This window comes from Centroberyx affinis, unplaced genomic scaffold (assembly GCF_046629955.1).
Source record: "Centroberyx affinis isolate AG114_WGS23_722 - 3 ecotype Tasmania unplaced genomic scaffold, CSIRO-AGI_Caff_v1 ptg000111l_1, whole genome shotgun sequence".
Lineage (NCBI taxonomy): Eukaryota > Metazoa > Chordata > Actinopteri > Beryciformes > Berycidae > Centroberyx > Centroberyx affinis.
Window position 1 is genome coordinate 695,547 of NW_027278813.1, and position 17,304 is coordinate 712,850.

The following is a 17,304-nucleotide window of genomic DNA, read 5'->3' on the forward strand; positions in this document are numbered from 1 at the left end:
TCTGGATAACAGAGTATCTTTAATGGTGACCTCATACTGCACCAATAGACGGAAATATAAACTCTAACACAAGGATACAAAACATTTTAGTAGTTCCAATTCTCAGCATCTTCCCCCGCTTTTCATCACCACCTTCTCCTCTGGTCCGTCTCCCAGTGCCCTCTCTCGCTCTTATTAGTCTTCATGGCCTCTTCTGATCTAAGCCCGTTCCCTTGCCTCTGCTCCTCTAGGACTACGCAGACACGGAGATGCTGCTATCCCGGGCCAACGTGGACCAGACCGCGCTGCTGTCCTACGCCCGCGAGGCGGCGGACTTCTCCACCAACCACCAGCTGCCCACGTTGGACTTTGCCATCAACCACTACGGTCAGCCCGACGTCGCCATGTTCGACTTCACCTGCATGTACGCCTCGGAGAACGCCGCCCTGGTGCGCCAGCGCAACGGCCACAAGCTGCTGGTGGCACTGGTGGGAGACAGCCTGCTGGAGGTGAGCGATATTGTATAGCATTGTTCTGTTCTTTGATATTAGAAGTGGTTTAGGCTAGAGGGGGGAATTTGTATTAGATGTACTCCCACCTCTGTGGAAAGTGATATTGACCAAGTGAGAATTGCATAAGATTCACACTTGACAGAATACTTTCTTCTTTCTGGATATATGCATTGTGTATTCTGTCAATGCTTATTTTGATTCAATTGGATATCAGTGTTGTTTGAGAAGGGATTTTTTCAGATGGGCTTTAAAGCTGTTGCTGTTATAGTGCGAGAGAAAGCGTGAGAAACTAGGTGATCCCAAAGGGTAAAAGCTGCAGAGAAAAAGGCGTTGTGGTGGAGCGATTTCAGAATAGTTCAAGTTGTTCCCTTGAAGCTGGCTTCACAGTTCCACTCCTCTTTTGTTTTCTTTTTCCTATTCCTCCGTGGCAGCGTTTGGTTGTTGAATGTGTTTGTTTACTGCTGTCTCCAGCCCTTCTGGCCCATGGGCACCGGCATCGCCCGAGGTTTCCTGGCAGCCATGGACTCGGGCTGGATGGTGAGGAGCTGGGCTCAGGGAAACACCCCTCTTGAGGTGCTGGCAGAGAGGTGAGGGAGTGGAAACACTGATGCACACACACTTTAGACTCACTCTCCCCCTCTCTCTCTCGCTCACACACCCAAACGCTCACACACACACACACACACACACGTTCTCCCTCCTCAGCACACCCTTTTATCTCTGAGTGCTTTACTAGGAAATGTGCCGGTATTAAATCTCGGGCGTCAGCCCCACCTCTGGTTGTACTAATGGGATAAGAGGTTCTCATAAGAAATGAATGGAATGTGACTCCTCTGTCCTACAGCAACTCTCATGTGCCTTTCTATAACAAGGTTAACGTGGTTTCAGCCTCTATTGCCATGGTTACCCCCCACTAATTAGACTCTGATTATGGTGTATGTGAATATGTCAGATTTTTAAGTTCTTTCTCTCTTTACTCTAGGGAGAGTATATACCGTCTGCTGCCCCAGACCACACCGGAAAACGTCAGCAAGAACTTCAGCCAGTACAGTGTGGATCCTACCACACGTTACCCCAACATTAGCCTTAACTTCCTCAGGCCCAACCAGGTGGGTATGAGAGCAAACGCTGCCTCTCTGTCTATTTATTTTCTTAATTTTATAGATGGAACTATTGTATCAGTTTGAAGTCAGAAGTAATAAAGTGAAGGATAACCTGTGATCAGATGTATAAGACTTACAAGAACTAAGTTTGTGCTTCGATCTATATTTTTGTATAAACAAATGGCACTGACAATTGACTTTAACTCAAGTACATTCTGTTAATGTGGACATTGCAGCTCCGGCACCTCTTTGACACAGGAGAGACCAGGGAAATGCGCATTGAAATTGAGAATGTGATCAACGCATCGACACCCAAGCTGGCCAGGAATGGTTTGTAACTTTTACATACTCAGTGAAAGGAAACTGTAATCTGTTTCATTAGTGTGATTTTAAAAAAGACATTAGTTGATATGCTGATTGTTAGTTTCTACTCAGTGTGCAATCACAATTGCTGAAATGTAATAATGAACTATTTTCACTCTAGAAAATTACCTGCTTGACAAGCAGTTGCGAGGTAACACAAAGTCTAAATGCATGGTGTTGCTTTTCAGGGATTCCTAATGGTTTTAACAGTTATAAAGTTTATCTGCTATGTACTCATGAATGTGTTATTTTAAATGAATAGAGGAATGATGGTACGGTATGTGGATGGACTGATTGCAGCCTCTGAAATTTCTTTTGCGTGCACTAACTTGGTCATCGATATTGTAATTTCTACTCACTAGTTACGTTCAACATAAAATGTCACATCTAACAGTTTTAAAGGTTTGAAGAGTTCTGCATCTCCCCCTAACCTCTCATTTGCATTCCTTCACTCCTGTATATCTCAGTAAAACATTTACATCTCACTGTTCATAATTTGTCTCACAGGCTGGTTAAAACTGGGACTAACATGGATGTTGGGACCGTGGATGAAACAATCTTATTGCTCTGTGCTCAACCTAGCCTGAAAAAGGCCATGTGATTGCCTAGCAAGAGATGTATACCGCTCCAGAAACGGCTTACATTTCTTGTGATGTGTAGTCCAGGCTCTGTTCAGCCTCCTCTTTTAGCATCAAGTGTCTAACTTTCTCTTTCCTATCCCAGAATCCATAGCTCGATCCAGTAAGCTGCTGAACTGGTGCCAGAGGCAGACGGAGGGATATAGGAATGTTAATGTAACAGACCTGACGATGTCTTGGAAGAGCGGTCTGGCCCTGTGTGCCCTCATCCACCGATACAGACCGGATCTCATGTGAGTATTTGAAAGAAATACATGCAGCACAGACATGGCAGAAGGGGAACAGATTAAGCCATGATGGCAAATTTGTTTTGAATTTGTGGACTCTTGCAAAAAAAATTGTCTGCAAACTCTGTGAAGCGTATCCCATTATGGTTACCGTGAAAGGGTTAAAGCGGCTGCGGTCCGTGGCATGGCTTGCCTGCTGTGTTTATGACCGCTTGTTGGTTACGAGTGATGTTTATTGTCTGGTTGAGACCTTGGTTTAGGTTCGTATATCACTGCAAACGAGGTGACAGCTACCAGTCACAGTGGCCCCTCAGGTCCCTTAAGGGAGCCCCCACCCACACACACACACACACAGAGTGCACAACTCCCCCCCTTCAAGCCCTCTATAAACAATACACCTTCCATCCACAATGCCTAATGCGGGTTGTTACTCTCTGAAGGCAACACAGCAATTAGCATTATAATCTATTAGTGTCTGTGCCCTGCCTGACCTTTACCAAGTGGTGTTGGAGTTCTGCTCTGCTGCCTCTTAATAGGCCAGATGATCGGAGGAGGGGAGGGAGACCGATAAGTACAAGCACCATGGGAAAACTGGATTCACATGTGCACACATCCAGTACAAGGTTTCAACTATTATTGAAGCACTTATTTTGGACTCAGTGGAGGGTCCATTTGACTGATATAATGTTCCCAGTGCTAATGCTTTTAAATGGGTTATATGTGATGTTAAGCTGTATTGATGAGCCATGTTAAATGGCATTTGCAGCCATAATGGCATTTACAGTAATGCTACCCGCAACATGTAGCCTGCTGTACAGAAATGCTTCATCATTAGTGTTTGCAAGTAATACAGGCTCAGTATTAGCAGGGTCAACATCCATTATATCCAAAGCTGTTTAAGTGGCTCTGGCTGGTCAGTTATGTGCACATGTGCTGAGATTGTGACTGCTGATATGAGCACTCAAGGGTTGTTTTCTATTTAACATTTACTTTATGTCCCTTACATCACATCCATACTTACCTCTCTTTGTCCTTTCACGTCTCTCTCGCTTTCTCTTGTGCTCACTCTCTCTCTCTCCCTCTCTCTCTCCCGCCTTGTCCTCAGTGACTTTGACTCTCTGGATGAGAGGAACCAGGAGAAGAACAACCAGCTGGGTTTTGACGTGGCGGAGAGAGAGTTTGGCATCTCGCCCTGCATGACGGGCAAGGAGATGTCTTCTGTGGTAGAGCCAGACAAACTCTCCATGGTCATGTACCTCAGCCAGTTCTATGAGATGTTCAAGGACACAGTGCCCCCTGGAGGTAAGAGAGGGTGTTGCAGAAGGTCGGTTCGTTTCATAACCTGGTTTTTGGAGGCGCATGCATGAGAGTGTCTGGATGGGATTCTGACTGTAGTGCAGAAATGTTGTCTTCCGACAGATGTTGTGAAAACTTACTCATAATCCTGAGGGCATTTTTAAACTGCTGTTTCTTCATCATAATCTTTCATTTTTTTATGTATTTATTTTCCTATGCTGTTTCTGTTCAGATAACCACAACCTGAGTCCTGAGGAGAAGGCGGCGCTGATAGCTAGCACCAAATCTCCCATCTCCTTCCTCAGCAAGCTTGGCCAGAGCATTGCTATATCCAGGAAACGAAACCCCAAGGTCAGTGTCCAAGAAATTCCTGTCAGCACCCCTGAATTCTCCAGCATTTCATTGTTGTGGTAGGAGTTGACCTCTGTCTGCTTTAAAAATAACTCTTGACATGTCATCAACAGGACAAAAAAGAGAAGGATGTGGACGGTTTGGGGAAGAGGAGGAAAACCAGCCAGGCGGGTCACTCTGAAGATGTGAGTAGCACAGAAAGTAGTCAGAAATGGCTTTCAGATGTTGAGCTTGTGGTTATTATATTAACTGTTGATTCAACTATTCCTGATAGCAGCAGGCTAAAAAGTAGGCCAAAACTTCAATGGCTTTCCCTACCTTCTCACAGGAGGAGGTATCGAGGAGCAGCCGTGACGACAGGCCGTCTGCCTCCACTGCCCTGTCGGAGAGGAAGATGGACTCAGCCGCTGTGGGGAACCACAACAAAGTCAAGGTCATGGCCACCCAGCTGCTCGCCAAGTTTGAGGAGAACGCTCCCGCCCAGTCCAGCGGGCTCAAAAGACAGGTATGGAGAGACTCACATGGCTCTCTGTGTGTGGTATTACAGTTAGAGTCTCTTAAGTATTCGTTTGGAGAGAGCTTTCCACCAAGTGAAGATGGATGACTAGGGCAAAGATGATTGCGGTGTTCAGATTTGTCTGTCTCGGTTTTCTGCGCACACATTGTGTTGCGTTTGTCCTGACAATGAATATTCCGATGAACATGTAGATTTTGTGGCGTCTTGACAGGACCTCCAGTCTCATGATGGACGAGCCGTAGGCCACTGTATTAATGTGCTGTGGTCCAGAATGCTAATTTTGGTGAAGCTGCCCTTGTGGGATATTGTTCTTGGTTGAAGTAGGTGGCCTCATAGTGCTGACTGGGCTTGCAAGGCCTGGGTGAATAGGTTCACAGAGCTTTGGGTTGCTAGCTACCGGGGACCAACAGAGCCCAGGCAGTGGGAGGGAGGTGTGGGCCACGGGAACACTAGACGCTATTGTTGACATAGAGAGAAAGACGGCTCTCAGTTGTTGTCGTTTCAGAATACATCTACTCTGTTCGTCTGCTGTGTGTTTTGGAATAGCTGCTTCTGATATGATCTTTCATTATAGAAAAGCTTCTGTTTGGGTGTTGCTGAATGGTGTGTGACTTTAAGGTTTATGGGGAAGGTTTGGAGGATTTAGCTATGAAGTCTATGCTGTATTAGTAATTTGTTAAGTCTTCATCACCTACAACCAACCAGCCCATTAGAATGTGAGATGTAATCCAATCCTGCCTATGCTCTTATGCTATTCCTGTGTTGGCCTGTATGGCATATTGGGTAATATCACACTACTACAATTGGGTAACTGTATAGCAGTTGTGTGGGAGGGATACTTTATGTATAACAAACAGTGGATTTCATTTCTTTCCCTCTATCATTCATGTGTATTCTGCATGACATTTCCTGTCAAAAATTTCCAGGTATTGTTATAAATGCATGTCATATAATACTGTAGTATTCTTTCTCTGCATGTTTTCCTTATGACCCTTTGTCATTTCCTTTTGAGTTTCGAACAAGGTCGCATATTTTCCAACCACCATGACACCATCCACCCATGATTCACTTCCCTCTTTCTGTCTCTCTCTCTCCTCTCCTCTCCTCCCATCATGGATCATGACTGTGACTCATGGTGGCTCGCATGGTTGTTCGGCCTCTCATTGGCCACGCTTGCTGTCACTCATCTTTATTTGACCACAAAGGGGGACTCTCTGCCCAATCTGGACCGCCTTCTGTCCCCTTCCCCGCCCCCAGCCCCCCTGAATGAGCCAATCCGCCTGGCGCCTGTCCCGGCATGGAGAAAGGTAAAGAGTGGACCCCCTCGCTTAGAGATTCTGGTTCTAACCTCTAGACTGACCATCTAACATCTGTCTCTCTGGTGTGTGATAGTGGGGAAAGTTGCTTTGTGTCAGAAAAGTAGCTATACTACTTGAGCCGTACCCTCCCTGCAGACAGACTGTAGATCTGTTGGTGTGTGTGACTTTGGAGCAACCAAGTCCGTGGCCCAGTTGCTTGAAAGTCTGTTGTGTGATTAATTTAACTGAGAATCAAAATCTGCAAAATGTTCTAACCTCTGAATCAGATAGCTGTTGTGCATCTTGCAGTGTGTGTGTGTGTGTGTGTGTGTGAGAAAGGTGAGAGAAATAAACAGATGAGTGTGCGGCACCATCATGGTCTCTCCTGCTTGCTTCTCTTCTCCTGGTTCAGAGGCGCACTCAGCAGCAGGAGCAGCTCAGCATTCGCTACAGAGAAAGGGTCAAGTGTCAAACCCTGCCCGACAGAGGGGAGCAGGTATGGTTAGCCATGCTGGCCTGGTACGCCCCCAACCCCCCCATCTCATCCCCACCCCTGCATAAACTCTAGGTTCTTCCCCACCTAGAGAGGGAAACGGACTGGAGTTCCAACCTGGAAGCGAGGGGAAGGGAAGGGAAGGGGTTCTGACCATTAACAGGAATGTTAAGAAGCCCACTTTCTATTACCTCCTACTCAGTCTGTCATCGCTCATTTTGAGTGTCAATCAAACGTATGACCACAAGTGTCACATAGCTTCCGAATTTTTATGTTTCTGGTGCCAGACAACTGCACGACCATGAAAACATGACTAGATTCAGAGTCATAAATGCTAAAACGCCGGGAATTATTTTACAGTGTTGTCTGGTTAAAAAGATAAAACGATAGCCAAGCTAGCATTAGCACCCAGTAACATGCTGGGTGCTAAGTCCTTCATGCAGCCAGTTTTGAAAATGCAAAATAGCTGTGCTGTGCCCTTTTCTGTACAACAAATACATGAAACATTCCAAAAAAAGCGTAGGAAAATATACAGTATGTTAATGTCATGTTTTTCAACCAGCTTTAGCCTTTGTTAGCTAGTTAATATCTCAGTTGTTTAAGACAAGTGGGTTCTAAGGGTTAGGCATGTGTTTTCTGGAAAAACAACAGACACAATATGTATACATTGCCGAAACACAGGAACAGTTTTAGCAGCTTAAGCAGCAAGAGACAGAAAATATGAATTTTAACTTTGGTGTTAATGGGAAGCGTCTTTACATGGTGTCTGTCTTCCCCTTCTTTCATGTTGCGTGTTTTCCTTTTTCTGTTTGGGCTCAGAGTTCCAGTTCAAGCTTCCCTCATATGTTTCTAGCTTCATTAGGGGACTAGACACAGTTAAGCTTGCTATCTTGATAGCCACCCACCAGCCTGCTTGTAGGTGCACCCAGATGTAGCTTGCAGAGAAATAAGAGCCAGCCCTACATTAGCTCCTGCAGCCTCAACAGAAGACCAGCTGTAGCCAGCTCGCTTGCCTGGTTGACACCCTGCTTTACCTTTCTCCCATGCGAAATACACAGTCAGCAGTGCCAGCTAGTTTTCTCCTGCTTGATGCTTAGATTAGTTGGCTTTTTCTTCTCGTCAATAGATTAAGCGCTCATTATCCTCAAGCTCCACTGTTTTAAGGGGATTTCATTCACAGCTGTTCTTGAATGACCTCTCACTGTTAATCTTTAGCCAGGCTAATTAGCTGAAAGTCAACTATAAAGACTTGAAGTAGGCATATGCATAAGTAATCTTAAGTAGTTCTCCACATAAAGTGGATGGGACGGACTCTTTAATGCCACTTTTCCATTTAATGTTTTTTCTTGTATATTAGTTAACTCATTATAGTCGCTCCTTAGCTGCACTCATAAAGTAATGCTCTCTTCATTATGCTTTTCTTGCCCCATTTTTCTCCATTACCTAAGTGCTTCCCTTTAGGTTTTTATGAGCAGTGAGAAGAAAACACTTGCTTCCCATAGTTTCTATAGGCCAGGCTTTAAACTTTATGACGGGGTTAATTACTACACCGGTGGATTATTTTTCTTTTTGAAATGTCTCTCTGACAGCCGTTGGACTCTGGGTACACAAAGTGGTTTATTTAGCCTGTGTTTCCACATACACTTTGTGGGTGGTCTGTGTGTGTGTGGGTGTGTGTGGGTGTGTGGGTGTATGTCAGGCATCGCTAACATGAGTGCGTTTGCAGTATAACGCACCAAGTGAACCTAATCGTGGGTAGTGGGACATCACACTGATTGCATTAACCCAATAGATTAGTTAATTGCCAGAAACTGTTGATAAAAGCAGAACTAAGTTTGTGTTGAGTTCATGTCCAAATAATTATTTTTTTGAGATATGTGTGTCTCAATTTTACAAGCTTTTTAGAGTAAATATTGCAATTTAGTATGCCAGTATCAATGGAGATGAAAGAGGGTACGACGTATTTACTCTACTAAGTGATGGCTCGCCATCATCATCTTCGTCATCATCTTCATCGTCATCATCATCATCATCATGATCTTCCACTCATCCTCCTGTTCCTCATCTCTTATCTCTTAAGGCCAGAAGCAGCACAGACCAGCTGTCCAGCTCGGGCACTCGGAGCTGCCCTAAGAAAACCATTCTGCTCCCTTCCTCTTCCTCCACCTCCTCGCTCTCTCTCCACTCACAGGTGACACGCAGTCTATCTGTCTGTCTGTCTGTCTGTCTGTGCCACAAATCCAACTGTGCCCCTCCTCCCTCCCCTTTTGTTCTCTCTAAGCCGTCTCCCTAATCGGGTCCCTACCTCAGCTTTTACCTCTGCAGTGTGTCGCCTAAGTAGAGACTAAATCATGTAGTGATGTCATCTTCCTCTCCCCGCATTAACTTCCTAGAGCGGATACAATCTTGAGAAAATAAACTCTGTGTGGTTGTTTGCTTCCCTGTGAGTGGGAAGTCTAAGTTAATATGAGAGGAGCCCCTTGTTTTCAGGCTGACTGGTGTGTAGGTGGGATGTGGCGCCTTACAAGTAGATATAGACTCAGGGGATCTTGGGTAGTGTCAATTCATTGTCATGCACTGCCAGAAATGGTGCATATAATCTGTATTCAGACACAACAGTCAACAGTACCATCATTTTCTAAGGTCCTCTTTTCCCTAGATGCAGACCCAAGTGTTAATATGTCTCGTCTGCTCATTTCTGCCTTCAAGCATTCGGGTAAAAGTCCAGAGGAAGACAAACCAGAATACGACCAGATGCCTCTGAACTACGGGGTAGAGTAACCGTTGTCGCATGGATATGTGTTCAGCTTGTCACTACTAACTCGCACCGTTTTTCTGTGATTGGTTCATTTTAATGAGCTAATGGCGAACATAGCTTTTAAGCAGACCAGAGTGTGGCACAGGCACAGCCAAACCAGGCTTTTCCATCAAGACTCAATAGAGTTTCCTCGACAGGAGTGGGAGCCACTGCATCTGGAAGACCCAGGACCCATTCACATCCCTAGCATACAGGAGAGGGCTGACTGCCTAATCTCCAAGTTTAAAGGCAAACCTGACAAACGCCCAAAGGTGAACACCATGCATGGGCATGTTGTGGGAGCACGGTTTCCTGGAGTGGTTTTGAGATGTAAGCATCATAGCTTGATGCCGTTTTAACAGACCGGTTCTGTTTTTCTATGAGTGGTGTATGAGTATTATTTCATTCATTAGTTTGAGTTGTATCGTGTTGGGACATACCTCTGTCTAGATGCCTGAATTCACAGAGTGTCATATTACCTACATACTAAGCACATGGTAGTCTCTGTATGCACATCCTCTCAAGTCTAATTCCCTGTTTGAACCATCCTTCTTTCCTGTCTCTTTCTCCCTGGAGCCAAAGAAAAAGCCGGCCCGTTTCTTTTTAGAGCAGTGGCACTTATCCCGAGGCCAGACCGAGAGCTCGCCCCTCTCCTCTCCCGACTCTCCCAGAAAGGTTAGGGCTTGGTGCTGTGGAACTGAGATTTTAACAGATTACCAAGTACCTTACTTAATCATAGCCTCTTATGGAAATTTCACTCTGAGACTAAGACCTTATTGGTAGGCTTAATTCTTGTTTGTTAACTCTACTACTCAAGCTTGTTCAGTTCATTTAGCCTAAGTGCGGTGCTGTCTTGCTTTATATTTTTGTAAGAATGCCCTAGCTGCTAACATCAGACATTGGCCCTTTTTTCCTCGGAGAATATACCCAACTAAATAATTACATTGGAAATGACAATATGACTTAATTTGAAACAGGTCCCCTATAAGTGCTAGATCCCCTTACTAACTGCTGACAATTCTTTTCATAGTTTGCTTATTCAGACTTGCATTGCTGCCAGGGTGCATAAATTAGAAGCTGTCAGCCGAAACTATCAAAACAATGACTAACAACCCCTCTATGGCCTTGACCACAATAACAAGCTGTTTGGAAGGGCGAATGTTTTTGGAAATCACTAAAAAGGCAGAGCACAACTGCCTCTCATTATATCTCCTTTGTGATCTAATAATGCATTTCTCTGCAGGAGCAGGCAAGGCCTCTGCGGTCTGACGACCAAATGCCCTTACATGTGCTTAGTATTCAGGAGAGGGCTGAGCAACTTGCCTCTCAGTTTGAAGGCAAGCCAGCCAGACCACAGGTGAAACATCCCCATCCACCTTGCTGTTTCATCAGGCAGCTTATGTTTAACACAGACACCAAGCTTTCTTCTCTATACATATTGTTAAAGGAATACACCAACTTTTTGGGAGACTTCATCCATGTGTCTCCAGTAGACTGTTGGCTATGTTGCTCCATGCTAACACTTTATTCAGTGATAGTAGGTGACTAGCATTGAAATTAGAACTTGTTATGGCTCTAAAGCTAAATTGTAAGTGATCTGGAATCATGAGATAGGTAGAATTTACTTGAAATATGATTACAAAAATGGCGTACTGTTTTGAACTACCAGGAACTACTTTTCCTGTTTATATAGAGCGATGGGAGACTGTGCACGGCTAAGAATCACTGCACAGTAGCTACATCAACTATATTAAGTGAAGGATATTTCATTTTTTCATTTATGAGTCTGCAGGTAGGCATAATAAGAACCACTAACAACTTTTTATTGCTAAAAGGTCAGTCTTTCTTACTTTGGCTAATGCTAGTCACCTACTATAACTCACATACTCTATGCTAACGTGTTAGCATGGAGCACCAGAGCGAATGGCCTAATGGGGACACATGGATAATTTTGGTGTCTATGTTGTCATTGCTTAATGGGTAAGTTGACCGACAAGCCAATCCCCAAAAAACGTGGTGTGTTGTATTGCAAATACAAAGTGAAACAGAATAAATTAGTAAAAAGCAAAGAAAATGCGAACGGTACAAGTGAATTTTCACATTAGGTTTTTCAGTTGTCTGCCGTATCTCTTTCCAATCTTTCATTTTCCAGAAGTAACTTTATTCCTAACTATATCCCCTCTCTCCTTCCTTTTCCTGGAGCCTAAGAGAAAGCCCTCACGTTTTATTATGGAACAGTGGCACCTGGCCCGAGCCCAGAGCCCCCCCGAGTCTCCCCTCTCCTCCCCTGACACTTTCAGACAGGTAGCTCTCTCAGTCTGGCAAGGAATGGAGAGTGTTGACACTAACACACTGCACCTGCACACTGCAGGAAGATATCTTTTCACTGTGTTGGTTGACTTGACTCAAGCTCTCTAGAGACTTATTTTAAAAACTGTCTGTGAAATGTGAAGCAACTCACTTGCAACCTCTCTCCTCACAAAGTTAACTGTGAATGATTTGAATACCTTATCTCTTGCTTATTGTGGTTGTTCAGCTTAGTATGTGGGCGAATAATCAGTCCCAGTGACTGTGAGTGATTTATTTTCGAACAGATATCAACATTTTCTTAGGCGGGGCGTACTGTATCTGAATTCAAATTTTTGCAGTCGTTTTGCCTTGGGAATCCAAAGTAGTTGTTTTGGCTTGAAAGAGCAGTTTGGCAGGAAAAAAAACCTGATCTACTGTAATTCCCATGTGGACAAGCGCTGTTCCAACTGGGGTGGAGTAATCACAACTTTGCAATGCGGTGGGACTGCAGCACAGCAAAGTGTGCTCAAATCCCATCCATGATAATCATAGTTTTCATGGCTTAGGACAGCTCTGGACTAAATGTGACCTCAATTCTTCCTCTAGTATAAAATGCTGTTTTGGGATTTTAATAGATCGAAGTCTAATCCTGTGGTAGACCAGTTGAGGATTTAAACTGAAGAAGGTTTCATATGCTACATATTTGCTGAATTCAATTGCTTGCATACCAGTATGAACAATCATTTCCTGCATTGATTGTGAAAGAGTCAGTGACCATCACATTTTTTAATTTTATTAGTCACACAGCAGTGCAGCGTGAAATGTGTGTGCATGTGAGTGAGTAATTTCAGTGTGTACATGGCTGTGTAAGCCTGCATAGTAGTTTTCATACAGGATATTACTGAGGCACAGAGCCACCCAGCAGCTGTCGCCTCTCATTAAAGAAGTGGCATAGTTGATGGCTTGTGATCTCTTTTGATGTCCCAAATCCAATAATGCTTTTTTGTGGGCTACTAAATGCACTTATGGAATGGAATGGATGACTTATGGAATCATTTGTACATACTGTATGACTGAGGGCTGAAGTTATTTAATCAGCTTTGGAGTTGTCTTTATGAGCTATGTTTGGTTTGGCTCGAAGTCGTATCCATTAGGCGGGGCTGCCAACACATCTACACGCTTGATCAACCAAACATGCAAACGTGGCTTTGTTTACCCTCTCATCTCTCAGTGTGCTGTCAGACACTGTTGCTTGTGAGCACCGCCCATCCTGTAGCGCTTGTTACTGTCTCTCCTTCCGCATCCTCTCCTCTATCTCATCAATGTCGTTTTCTGTTTTTCACTCCTTGTACCCATGTGTTGCCTTTCTTCTTCATTCATTTTTTCCTAATTTCTCTCAATATTCTGTCCTTTTTCTCAATGCTGTTGATAGCGCTATGTAAGGATGTACACAGGGGGAGTTGGCTCATTGACTGAGCAGATAGCCAATCAGCTTCAATCTCAGGAAGACCCCAAGCCCCTACTTGAAAAGAGGGAATTGGTAAGAACCACTGTTGTGTCACTAGGGTAGAAGGCATGCGGTTGCTGCAAATCAGGATCTCTCTTTCGTCAGAGAGTGCTGTTTTGACATAGTAATATGTGGTGATGAGTTTTCTGTCACGGTTTAACCCTGATCCGTCTCCCTTTAGCGGTAGAGAACTGTGTGTTTGCTCAACAACTAACTGTGATTTAGGAAGCTATTCTGTTTGTGAATAAATTGTACAATAATGAAAGATGTGTTTTCAAATCCCTGTTTCTATAGATAAATAACTTTTGATTTGTGATCCTACAGATTAGCACCAAACCCAATATATCTAAAATGGCCTCGTGTGAGCTTGTGGTCTGATAATTTCCCTCACATCTTTGTTGCAGTCAAGGCTCTCCTCTCCTCTTCTTCTCCCTCTTTTTTGCTTTTCCCTTCTGTTCCGACTCTGATCCAGTGCTCTCTCCCTCCGCAGGGCTCTCTGAGGAAAGAGTTCCCCGTCAACATTGGGGGCAGCGACGTCTGCTTCTTCTGCCGGAAGCGTGTGTACGTGATGGAGAGGCTGAGCGCAGAGGGCAAGTTCTTCCATCGCAGCTGCTTCAAGTGCGACTACTGCGGCACCACACTCCGACTGTCCTCCTACGCCTTCGACGTGGAAGACGGTACGTCTGACATTAAGATAACTTGCTTTTTCTTCCATCCTTAGTCCATCTGTCGTATAATTCTTAATTGTCAGCAGCGGACATTGCTCATCTTTTGCTGAAATGACATGAATTGCAGAACTAGAATATAACGCAAATGATGAGAATGAATTATTACTTTTAAGGCTTGGACTAAAAACCAAGCAAAAAAATGTATGCTATGAATTGTATTATGCAGCATATTCTATGTTCTAATAATGCATATGTATTCAGTGTTAGCATACAATATCAAAGATTGTTTGTAAATGCTCCACCTAAAATGCAACATAAAGTGTATTGTTATAGAAGACATGATTATCTGCGATGGCCCCGGTGTTATTATGCTTTGGTCCATTGCCCTCACAGCCCAGAGCAGCCTCATGATTTCATATTTTTTCCTGTCTGGGAGGTGTCCATTGTGCTCATGGACAGACACCAGATTGTTAGATGGGACAGAGTGGCTGTTTCTCCTAGACCAGTTAGCCGTGGGACTGAAGCCCACTGGTACAGCATGGCTTGTTCCTGCCCACTGGGGGCCTGAACTGAGACGGAAAGGAGGAGGATTTTTTGACTATGAATGACACAGTATACTTCTGCAGAACAGATTCTATGGAAAAATGCTTAAGATTTTGGACTCTGTGAGGTGATAATAGGAGAATGTGTCTATTATTAGAGATTATGCATTCACTTTGTTTGCTTAATTGGTTTGTCTGTCTCCTTTATCCTGCAGGGAAATTTTACTGCAAGCCCCACTACTGTTACCGTCTGTCTGGCCAGGCTCAGAGGAAGAGGCCCGCTCCGGCCCCTGCTCCACTCCCTGCTAAGGTACCTGCTTACATTTACCAGAATAAATGCTGATGAAATTCGTTATAAAGTAATTAATTCACTGATTACCGTTAAGGTCAGGGCTCTTGTGTCTCCCACCGCCTTGCTGGGTTTGATGTCTTCTGTCTCTTCACCCCTGTAGGAGAACCAGGCACCCCAGATCCCTGCAGTGACCGTGGACGCCCCCGGAAGGGCGATGGCAGCCGCAGCCCCCTCGGCCGAGCGCCAGCCCTCAGGTACCCCACTTTCCTCTCTTGCCGCGGCGGCCGTACCCCGCCGTCTGGCCCGGGGCGTGGGAGTCCCGCTGCGTACCCTCCGCCGCACGCTCTCCTGGACCTGCCACCAGGTGGCACACAACCCCCTAGACTCTCCCTTCCTGTGTACCTACTGCATCTACCTCTTCTGCTGTTTCACCATCAATGTCCTGCTCAACCTCCTCTAGCATGACTCTCTTGTCCCTTCCTTCCTTCCTTCTTTCTTTATTCCTTTTACACTTTGCCAACTAATTTCAAATGTATAGATTTAGCAAAAGCATTCTCTTCTGACTGTACTGACTGTAGCTTGCTGAATGGTCATGTAAATCTTGTGATTCTCCATTTGAGTATATGATTTATTTCTTGAAGATGCAGCATTCTTTCTGTTTCTGTCAGCATCCAGCTTTTTTGGGAACTGAGAGGATGACTTGCGATTGGCCTTGGCCAGTTAAGCGGCTCTCTGGCAGCTCAATTTTAGAATTGAATGCTGCATCTTAAATCTCTCTCTTTCTTGGCTTGGAAATTAAAAAGAGTCAGGCAAAGTTTGGAGCTTAACTTTTCTGCTGCTGTAGCTGCACTCTAGACAGCAATAATAACCATTTGTAGACCTTTCTTGCAGCTGCTTATCCTGATTTTATCGGCAGACCTGGCAGTACTTAATGCCAGCTTTCTTGATGCAAAATATTAACATATAGAGACATATAAGTTGTTTGTGTACCTAAAGATAATTATTTTGCCTGCCTATATTTTAATGAAAGGCCATGCTTTATTCTATTGTGATTGTAGCCTCCTGTGGCCTGTGACTGCTTTCTTTTACCTCTACCTCCTTCTGTGTGATCTGCTCAGTTTAGAGCCTGCTTTGTGATGTGTGTCTCTCTCTGTAAGCTGTTTTGCACCTATCCCTCTTACTGAAACTCACCATACTGTGATGAAGTGCCTGTATCGGTGCTCGTGATTGGTTCCTTTGTAAGCTTTACCTTTCCCCCCTCCTATCAGAGCAGCTTAAAGCTGAGAGCTATCGTAGTGCTTGAATTAGTGCCTGTGATTGGTTCTCCTGCGATATTCACTCCTCCTCTCTCAGACCTTCTTGGCTGCCCGGTCCTCCTGCATCCCTCAACCTCCCACCCCCAGCCACATTGCTGCTAATACCCACTTGTGTTTGCTCAATATACTGCATCTTTGCTGCATTAATTGCATTGCATATTAAATTTAAATATTGATATTATTAACAATAGTACTAGAAAGAATTCATTGACTAGATTGGTAAGACTCAGAGAATGACAGCAATCTACTGGAATTAAGTAAGTAATGTGTAGGCCTGCTACATTGTGTGGCAAGTGTAGTATATCATGAACAATGGAGATAGTTACTTGTAAATATTGGAGCAAATTAATATGACCTCAGTTCATCATACATGACAACGTTTGGGAAAGACTTTGAATACAAATTACATCTACTAAGTCGTGGGCTATTTTGGTCTAACTTAGTCTTAATTTCAGGGTTAGTTTTGGAAGATAAGAAGACTAACCATAAAATTTTAACTGATTGTGCAGCAGGGCTTTTCTTGTCTTGAGTGAAACAGGTGATGCATTAGGCGCTTGCATTTTCAGTCATCTTGCATAGTTCAGAATACCTAAGAGAGAGGTACCATAGCAGCTGTTTGACCACATCCTTCCATCTACATAAGGTAACATAAGCCACAGTATCAAATATCACACATTCACTGTCTCACCAGTCCTTGCTTTGGTGGGGTTTGCATGGGGTCATTGCTTACAGCATTTTCAGTCATTTTGTCCTAGTTGGAGGGCAAGTTGATCTCTACTCAACTGAGTGGAGAGACAACATGTTAAGTATTAAAAAATGGGCAGAATGTGTTAAAAAGCATTTCTATCTGACCCATTCCACTCTCTAATCTCCAAGTAAATCCTAAAGACTAATTTTAGAAATAATACAGTTTTAAGATTTTGCTTCTCAGGATGGGAAAAAGGCAAGGCACCAACCTTGTACCTATTAACACAAGAACTATGGTAGAGGAATTATAGAGTATTAAACATATTTGTGTTTCACGATACTATTTGCTGTAGGAAAATGATCTAATGCAATAAATTCCTTTGTAGATCTTAATTGGTGTGTCTTTGTCGATTTGTCCTTAGAATGCAA

At 44.1% G+C, this 17,304-nt stretch overlaps 1 protein-coding gene across 1 annotated transcript in view; it reads left to right on the forward strand.

Moving 5' to 3' along the window:
* The window catches only part of mical3a (microtubule associated monooxygenase, calponin and LIM domain containing 3a), a 60,887-nt gene that overhangs the window by 20,834 nt on the left and 22,749 nt on the right, over positions 1 to 17,304 (forward strand). The window contains exons 8-28 of the mRNA XM_071526257.1: positions 231 to 488; positions 963 to 1,078; positions 1,474 to 1,600; positions 1,831 to 1,924; positions 2,079 to 2,108; positions 2,681 to 2,828; positions 3,928 to 4,124; positions 4,351 to 4,469; positions 4,583 to 4,654; positions 4,798 to 4,974; positions 6,192 to 6,293; positions 6,697 to 6,780; positions 8,858 to 8,968; positions 9,733 to 9,846; positions 10,151 to 10,249; positions 10,821 to 10,931; positions 11,777 to 11,878; positions 13,296 to 13,403; positions 13,861 to 14,047; positions 14,796 to 14,890; positions 15,033 to 15,126. Coding sequence (XP_071382358.1) covers positions 231 to 488; positions 963 to 1,078; positions 1,474 to 1,600; positions 1,831 to 1,924; positions 2,079 to 2,108; positions 2,681 to 2,828; positions 3,928 to 4,124; positions 4,351 to 4,469; positions 4,583 to 4,654; positions 4,798 to 4,974; positions 6,192 to 6,293; positions 6,697 to 6,780; positions 8,858 to 8,968; positions 9,733 to 9,846; positions 10,151 to 10,249; positions 10,821 to 10,931; positions 11,777 to 11,878; positions 13,296 to 13,403; positions 13,861 to 14,047; positions 14,796 to 14,890; positions 15,033 to 15,126 — 2,545 coding nt within the window. The remainder of the gene's footprint in view (positions 1 to 230; positions 489 to 962; positions 1,079 to 1,473; positions 1,601 to 1,830; positions 1,925 to 2,078; positions 2,109 to 2,680; positions 2,829 to 3,927; positions 4,125 to 4,350; positions 4,470 to 4,582; positions 4,655 to 4,797; positions 4,975 to 6,191; positions 6,294 to 6,696; positions 6,781 to 8,857; positions 8,969 to 9,732; positions 9,847 to 10,150; positions 10,250 to 10,820; positions 10,932 to 11,776; positions 11,879 to 13,295; positions 13,404 to 13,860; positions 14,048 to 14,795; positions 14,891 to 15,032; positions 15,127 to 17,304) is intronic.